Here is a 9,412-nt window from a genome sequence, read left to right as displayed (position 1 = left end):
GTAATTTCTGGGATAGTTTAATTAAAGGCTAAATAGAGAGGAATGCTTGTGTGTGTGTGTGTTAGGGTCAACCCCCGGCCGTTCTAGACTGAAGGGTGAGGTAGGTGTCCTGGCTGATTAGAATCTAATTGAAGCTCAGAAAGGGCCATCATAGTATCTTCTGGTCACACTCTAGCCGGTCATTAACCAGTTGTCGGTGCAATTTGACTCAGACTGGTTGGAGCAGTTGGAGCAGGAATTTAATTTATATGCAGAGCTGTTTGGAGGAAAGCATATCTGATGTTTCTCCAAACGACTCACCACTTTGATCCTATGAGAGAGACACTCCAGACGCTACACGCGTTTTCAATCGGCAAGAACTCAAAAAAGCGCTCTTGAATGACGTTGTAGCGGTCGATGTAGCGAAGTACAAGGGCAAGTTGGCACTGGACAGACACGTCAGATGTTTCATCGGCTTGAATGGCAATATAATCAGCCGCAGTCACCTCCTCGTGAATGTACTCCTTAACAACAGTCAGCATAAAGTCCAGCAGCTCATTCTGAATCGTTTTGGACGTACCTCTGAACACAGTAGCTCCCTCCAAGTGCTCCTTCAGAGCAGCGTCCAACGACGAGGCGAAGTTAACAAGGCCCCTAAAAATGCCTGGGTTTTCAGAGGCTTCAGTCTCGTTGTGGCCACGCAAAGCCAATTCAAAGGCACCACAAAATTTTACACAATCAATCAGTTTAGAAAGAATATATCGATTCTTGTCCACTTCCTCATTGTGCCTTCTTATACAAAGTCGATGGCCATCATCCAACTGAGTAGCAATGTTAGCCTTCCCCAGCAACGCAAATTTCAGGCAGTTGTCCATATGCATCTTTGTGTGTTCGTGTTTTTTAATTTTTTCCGAAAAATGTTTCATGTCCTGAACACCGTTTTCACACCAGGCTCGATCGGTCGCTGCAGTTTTAAAAAGCAAACAAGGGAAGCAAAACAGCGAGTTAGCTACTCCGCAGCCGGTTAGCCACGGCTTCCTAGTGTACCATGTCCACGAAAAGCCTCTAGTATAAGACGCTTCCTTGTCTTTCACCTGCTGTCTGATGTTAATTTGTAGCTGGTCCGGTCCCATTTCTTTTATTTTTTGTTTTTCAGCCAGTGGTCTTCTTTCAAACGGAGTTTGAAGAAGAGATTGCACGGTTTCTTTCTCGTGTGACGCCGGCGCCATTGTCAACTCGAATCTCAGTTATCTCACTGCAACGTGACCACACCAAACTCACGTTATTCTCCGATGGGCGCAGAGGCAAAGCGCTCATCGGAGAATTATTACTGCGCGTCACTGATTGGTTGAATTGATCCTATTTAGTGACGTTTTATAGCATATCAGCGCTCCATTGGTTAGATAGCGTGGGCGCCCTTTCTCGGCGCCCCAAGCATAAAACTACACATTTATGATGTTATGCGGCACATGATGAAGCTGGCAGACAAAAAGACCCCCCCCCCCTCATTCTAGTGTGAAAAACACGTACGTTTTTTTCAAACTTAATTTTTTTTTTTACTTGGTAGGAGGGGCGGCGCCCCAGCGCCCATAATAGATCAGCCGCCCCTGCATTTTATATATTAAAACAGCTGTCAAATATGAAATGTTTAGTTTGGCTACTTGCATCTCGCACCGTTTACTGAAGCGTGCTACTCGCACAGCAGCTTCTGCGTATAAAGTCTGCATACTTTAATTTGATTGGTCATCTCAAATATTTTGATATTGATGAGCGGTGATGGTGACAGACCGCAGGCAGGGCAGCTCAGACAAGAAGATATCCTTGCAGCACTAAAGTAGTGTTAATAATCTATTAGGCAATTATTTTGCAACATTTATTACATTTAACACATATTAACACTTTGTTGCCCTTGACTGTTCTAGTTCTATTGCTCTCAGGCAATATAATATTGGATAAAAGTGTCTACTAAATGACTAATGTATTATGTACACCTCATAAAAATACAGAGGTCCAGACCTTATATCTGGCTACGGCCATCGTGTAGGCAGCCTAGTTTACCTCAACATTTCAGTTTACATGGTCGGAGCTATTCAGTCTTGTTCAGCTAGTTTCGCCACAGAGCCTTTACTGTACACAATATGTTGCACTTGTATCAAATTCTAATGGATAAAGCGACTGCCTGGTGCTCGTAACTTGTTATCTCAGAGCGGCAAAATCACAGAACGAGTTCGTCAGCGCTGTGCGTGAGACGATCCAGCTGCTCTCGCCCTTCAAGTCTGTTTGATGCACTCGCGGTTTAATCAGGTAATGCCGTTTCTTCACCTGGCTTTTGATGCTTGTTCCCAATCCCATGCATTTGCAGCACTCAAGTAAATAACAGCGCTTAATATGTGGGGGCGTGGTGGGGTTTGGCGAGCGGCGCTCCAGGAATAGTTTAGGTTCTCCCGATCGACTGTCAATCATTTCCTCGGCCAATCACTGGCCCCCTCTGTGCTCGGGCCCTGGGGATTCAGCCGCAGCTAGCCCTTATGTTAATCCAGCCCTGTACATATATACATCCGAGTCCTGATCGGGAGGTGACGTCCGATTCCGATCGAGTCTCAAACCACGTGATCGGGCACGATTTCCGATCACATGATCGGATCAGGACATCTCTAATAAGCACTATTAGCTAATGAATAAGTACTAGTACTTAATGGAATAGATAGTAGTATCTAAAGAATTATTACTAGTAGCATGAAAATAGATACTAGTAAGTTTTAAGGATTAAGTGTTGAAACGGCTTGCCATATTATGATATCTTTGATCTAAAATGTTACTAGTAACTAAAAAATAAGCACTAGTTCAATTTTTTCTGAAGAAGTTAAGTATAATTAAATGCTAGACACTATTGGAATAAGAACTAGTATCTAATAAATAAGAACTAGTATCTAATGAATAAGTACTAGTACTTAATGGAATAGATACTAGTATCCAAAAAATAAGTACTAGTAGCATACTAGTACTAGTAAGTTTAAAGGATTAAATGTTAAAACGGCTTGCCATACGTTGAGATGCAATACACTTTATGGCCAGCTGGTAGCAGTGTACGCTAGAAAAAAATATGTGATTAGAATGTATATACATACATAATTTGATCCATCCAACAGTGTAAAAAGTTCAATTATGTAATAATGGTGTTCAGTAAAGGAGCTAGGTGAAAAAAAATACATTCTCTACATATTTTTCCTGGGTTAAGGTTATTATGAACATATTTTTTCCACCTTAACCACGTTGTACAGTAAAATTGTTTGATATCTCAAAGATCTCTGCCTTTTAATGTAACTGTGTATTTTTTAATATGTTGCATTTTTTAAACACTTTGTTTGGCAGTTTTACATCATGCTGAGGACAGGTTCAATTACATGAGTGTGCTTTAAAAAAATAATGATTATTTTTTAAAGCTACACTGTGTAACTTTTTTAGTTTATTTTTAGCTAAAAACACTTAGTTCTTTCAAAAATATATGTGCTCATTAATGTATATTTACTTCTTTCAAGTAATAAAGTATTCTCGTAAGTTTATAATATGCCATTGAAAATACATACGGGTGAGGGGTTCAAATGCCGGTCGCCATGTTGCCCCTCCATCTTGAAAGTACATTAGCCAAAGAGGGACATACCCGTAAATTCAAGCTTCGCTTTTTAACACTCGATGGCACCGTGTCGAATGTGGGTCGAAATGGAAGCCATGTTAATCTTGGACTAAATCGGCCACCGTAGGAGTTAAAACGAAATCGGAATTGAGAGGAACAGAAACTAATATTCACTGGATGGTCATATACCTTTTCACCGCTAGATGGGGGAAAATATCACACAGTGTAGCTTTAACATAAAGAGGGCTTTTGGGTATAGGACATGTTTTGTCTGTTATTTCAAGAATCAGTGAAAGATAGACAGACAAACGGCCCATGGCCATCCAAAGCGCTTTATATATTGCCTCACATTCACCCATTTATACACCAACGGTGGTGTCAGCCATGCAAGGCGCCATCCAGCTCGTCAGGAGCAGCATGGACACCTTGACACTTGGTCAGGTGGAACCGGAGATTGAACCACCAACCTTCTGGTTTGTAGACAACCTACATGAACCACTGAGCCACTCAGTGCCGCACGCACAGACAGACGCACAGACATACAGACATACAGACAGACAGATCAAGTCAACTTTATTTATATAGCACTTTTTACAATGCAGATTGTTTCAAAGCAGCTTCACAGGAAAATTGGAAAATAATGCAACAAAATTTGATTCGGCCGTACAGCTGCTCTGGAGAAAACAGTTATGTCCTCTAGCTCATTTCAATTATTCATCATACAGTGACAATGTGGGCATATCAGTTATTTTGTTGATGTATTTAATTTAGTTTAGTTTAGTAATTAAATTTATTTGGATATTTAGTTGAAAATTTAGTGTCCCCAACTGAGCAAGCCAAGCCAAAGGCGACAGTGGCAAGGAACCAAAATTCCATCAGGTGGCATAATGGAGAAAAAAGATAGATAGATAGATAGATAGATAGATAGATAGATAGATAGATAGATAGATAGATAGATAGATAGATAGATAGATAGATAGATAGATAGATAGATAGATAGATAGATAGATAGATAGATAGATAGATAGATAGATAGATAGATAGATAGATAGACAGTCTGGAAAAACATCTACAGTGGGGAGAACAAGTATTTGAAACACTGCCGATTTTGCAGGTTTGCCCACTTACAAAGCCTGTAGAAGTCTGTAATTTTTATCATAGGTACACTTGCACTGTGAGTGACGGAATCTAAAACAAGAATCCAGAAAATCACATTGTATGATTTTTAAGTAATTCATTTGCATTTTATTGCATGACATAAGTATTTGATACATCAGAAAAGCAGAACTTAATATTTGGTACAGAAACCTTTGTTTGCAATTACAGAGTTCATATGTTTCCTGTAGTTCTTGACCAGGATTGCACACACTGCAGGAGGGATTTTGGCCCACTCCTCCATACACACCTTCTCCAGATCCTTCAGGTTTCAGGGCTGTCGCTGGGCAATACGGACTTTCAGCTCCCTCCAAAGATTTTCTATTGGGTTCAGGTCTGGAGACTGGCTAGGCCACTCCAGGACCTTGAGATGCTTCTTACGGAGCCACTCCTTAGTTGCCCTGGCTGTGTGTTTCGGGTCATTGTCATGCTGGAAGACCCAGCCACAACCCATCTTCAATGGGTCGACTATTTTTGTCTCATCAGACCACATGACCTTCTCCCATTCCTCCTCTGGATCATCCAGATGTTCACTGGCAAACTTCAGACGGGCCTGGACATGCGCTGGCTTGAGCAGGGGGACTTTGCGTGCGCTGCAGGATTTTAATCCATGACGGCGTAGTGTGTTACTAATGGTTTTCTTTGAGACTGTGGTCCCAGCTCTCTTCTGGTCATTGACCAGGTCCTGCCGTGTAGTTCTGGGCTGATCCCTCACCTTCCTGATGATCATTGATGCCCCACGAGGCGAGATCTTGCATGGTGCCCCAGACCGAGGGAGATTGACCGTCATCTTGAACTTCTTCCATTTTCGAATAATTGCGGCAACAGTTGTTGCCTTCTCACCAAGCTGCTTGCCTATTTTCCTGTAGCCCATCCCAGCCTTGTGAAGGTCTACAATTTTATCCCTGATGTCCTTACACAGCTCTCTGGTCTTGGCCATTGTGGAGAGGTTGGAGTCTATTTGATTGAGTGTGTGGACAGGTGTCTTTTATACAGGTAATGAGTTCAAACAGGTGCAGTTAATACAGGTAATGAGTGGAGAACAGGAAGGCTTCTTAAAGAAAAACTAACAGGTCTGTGAGAGCCGGAATTCTTACTGGTTGGTAGGTGATCAAATACTTATGTCATGCAATAAAATGCAAATTAATTATTTTAAAATCATACAATGGGATTTTCAGGATTTGTTCTGTCTCTCACTGTTGAAGTGTACCTATGATAAAAATTACAGACCTCTACATGCTTTGTAGGAAAACCTACAAAATCGGCAGTGTATCAAATCCTTCCAGACAATTTAATCCTGAATTACTTAATTTACTCCTTATGGATTTCTGTAATCATTTATTATATTTATTCATTTCTAAATGTATCATTTACATGTATTATATACATATTGTCATTATTGCAGCACATTTTTATAAAACAGGCTCATTAGAAAAGACCTGCAGCATCTTCAGAGTGTATGAAAATAAAAAGGCTGTTTGGTTTCAATCCCATTCTGATTCATAAAAAATAACAATAATTAATGCAGACAAAAAGCTATTAATTATGTCACAGATGTCAAAGATACATGAGCTCATTGTAAAGATTTTCTCCTTCACCAACACCTGTAATGATCTCAGTGTCAGACTGAAGCACGAGAAACACCAGATCAAGAGCTCTTCTCCAGGCTTCAGACTTCACTGTCACGTTATCATACACACCATCTGTGTCCCTAGAGGCCAGTACTGTGGGTTCTCCCTCTTTATAAAGTCTCATTTGATGTGCAACAGCTGTCCAAGCCTCTGCTTTAGACGCCATCGACCCGCTGTTCAGCATCAGAGTGGAGACATAGTCCATCCAGGCTTTAGCCATCAGCTCCAGCACCACATTTTCCTGCAGTTTTTCCATCTCTGTACGTTTGTATTGCTGTAGCTGGTGGATGCAGAGGAGCTCAGTGATTCCCGCGCCATGCAGCAACTTCCCATCTGCGAGCGCCCAGTGCAGCCGGTGTGCGCAGCTCCAGAATTCGTCCTCCAAGATTTGTAGCTTAGCAGGTACAGAGCTGGTTATGACCGCCGTGACCAGAGACGAGCTCGCAGTCACAATGCTAACGGATTCGTTTTCCCCACAGAGCTCTCTCCATCGACTGACTTTCACTCCTCGGCCCACGCAACGCTCGTCGAGCTGAGTAATGTACGAAACCGGGACGGCCCCTGTGCATGAGCTGAAGTCCTTCAAAACGCTGCTTTTAACACCTTCAACAACCAGGATGTTTGAGCAGCGCTCTTTGAGCTTTGCGTCAACCACGCCGCTTACAAGCACAACACCTACGCTGAACTCATGCAGCATTTTTAGTGCATTCTCAATCCAACCCTCCTCCAGACTCATGCTTGACATGTTAGCGCAATCTGTGATGTGCATGACATTTGCAGGCCGGTTGAAGCCTACATGACGATATTTCACGCACAAGTCGCCATTCACCAAAGCTATATTTAGCGCCTGACCCTGAAGGCGCTGAACCGCAGAGGCCTGTTCGACTGAAAGCAGCACGACATACCCACGTAACACGCATGAATGCTCCTCGGACGGGCCCGGTATGGAACATGTGACCAGTTTTTGGATATCCAAAGATCTGTTCTGTGCATCTTCCGTGGATTGCAACTTGCAAGCTTTTAAAACTAAATTCATGGAGGCTTCGCACCCGTGGCTGACGACTTCCGCTATGTCGCTTACATCAACCACAGGTGTTTTTGTGTTTTCTGTTTGTGCATCATGCGAGCTAAAGTGTCTGCTGTGTTTGAGTGTCAACCTGAGATTGTGAGGGTGTTCAACATCCGTGCATTGCACCTCAGATTTAAGAGCTGGACTGGGTTTGAGCTCCTTTAGCCTCTTGCAGGAAACGTCTTGCACACTTACAGCCGATTGTCTGCACACCTCCAAACACACCTCCAGTCCTTTGCTCATGGCTGCTTTGATGTCAAAAACACTTATTCCTCTGTTGAGACACTCCAGTGCAACTCTACTCCAGACTCCAGCCAGAAACACCAGCGTGCCTGTCCCAGAGTGGAAGACCTTCTGCTGGGCCCGTACCGTCTCATGCAGCAGCTGTCCTACCGAGCCGTCCAGCTCGATGCGCTCAAGCAGACGCGGACAGGTGCTAACCAACACCGCATCCCTGCAGTCTTCTTCATCCCACATGAACTTCATCCGTTTGTAGGGGCCGAGGAAGGCACGTAAGGAGGCTGCTATGGCCTCTAACTGCTGGAGTCCGATATGGCGTCGCTGCGCGACAGTTGCACTTCCAGACATCTGTGCAAGAGGAATAATGACATGCTGGTTAATATAATATTGCTAGTAATTTAATCACGTATCTGTGTTCTGATATGGTTGTGAGCAGAAGGAAAAAGACAATGCTAAATGTAAATAATTAAATGCAACTAACCATATATGTAAATAAAAATTATCCAAAGTTGAATAATTTAGTCCTTCACTCCTTTTGAGGGATTTTTGTAATCCTAATAATTTTTACATATATATTTTGCATGTTTGTTTGTTTTTTGTATACAAAAGTTACAAAACATTAAAGAAATGTTAGCTTCAACATTTTCACTCTTTTTTTCAATATTTCAGGTCATGAAGCAACGTAAATATTCACAACAGCACACATACAAAACAATGCTAAATGCAAATAACTAACCATATACTTATATATGTATCAAAATAAATATCACCTTTTAAAGGGAAGCAGACAATACTTGCAATATATTCCAATCAAAATGAATCTGTCACTTGGAATAAACAGTTTCTGTTGTGATGAATTATGTTCTGGTGAAAGCATGATGCCTTAAAATGACATTTTTCTATCATAACTTTTTTTTGAGTGTGTCAATTTGATGTCTAATGTAAAATATGGGCCAGGAAAGCAAATCCTGTTGTGAAACAGATTTTTGACACTTTTACGACAGTCACATTGACATACATTAACACAGGAAATGACAGTGTTATTAATGTTGCAAAATTCCTGTTATGAAACATGAACAGCAACTCTAGAGAAGACAATTGTGTTATTATCCAGCTCGGTTCATTCTTTTAATTTAGTGTAAGCAGTCATATCGATAATAGTGTCTGAATATTAATTATTTTATATTTAATAATAATAAAGCAGAGTTACGAGGATGTTGCACACATTTTCCACAAAGATCACTGCAATTAGATTATATGCATAAACTATGTTGATAAAGACAGCAAATGCTGTTATATATTTAGGTAAAACTAGTAACGTTAACTTAAATAGACTCTTTCCGTACGACATAATGGCCGAAGTTGTCTTATTAGCAAATTAGCTATTCTATTTTATTTTATGCAGGTAAAACAAAGCATTTAAACTGTCTGGGTATCATCTGGATCAAATTCGAGTCATATACACGAACGCTATCGTATATAATGCCCTAATCAAACCAAAGATACAAACCTTCACCGCAGAGCTGTATTGTTTACAACTGGGTCCATATTCTGAAATGCGCATGTGCACTACTACGCTTGTTCTAGGTTCGTTGCTAAGCCACGGACGCCAAACTAACCAAACTGTCAATTACATCTAACATACCCCGCCCGCTCATGTTTGATTGGTGGAATACGTAATTCAAAGAGTAGCTACACATTCTA

At 41.4% G+C, this 9,412-nt stretch overlaps 1 protein-coding gene across 1 annotated transcript; it reads right to left on the bottom strand.

The window, feature by feature from the left end:
- Positions 1-4,169: 4,169 nt before the first annotated feature.
- bbs12 (Bardet-Biedl syndrome 12) lies at positions 4,170-9,272 on the bottom strand (the record flags this gene model as incomplete). The annotated part of the gene is made up of 2 exons (XM_079838300.1): positions 4,170-8,056; positions 9,219-9,272. 2 exons carry the CDS (start codon positions 9,270-9,272, stop codon positions 6,326-6,328), a joined length of 1,785 nt encoding a protein of 594 aa, XP_079694426.1. The 3' UTR covers positions 4,170-6,325.
- Between the last annotated feature and the right edge of the window lie 140 nt (positions 9,273-9,412).

This window comes from Gobio gobio (genome assembly GCF_949357685.1).
Source record: "Gobio gobio genome assembly, chromosome: 16".
In the NCBI taxonomy this organism is placed as follows: domain Eukaryota; kingdom Metazoa; phylum Chordata; class Actinopteri; order Cypriniformes; family Gobionidae; genus Gobio; species Gobio gobio.
Note: the sequence above shows the minus strand (reverse complement) of the source record. Positions and strands in the feature narration are given on the sequence as shown.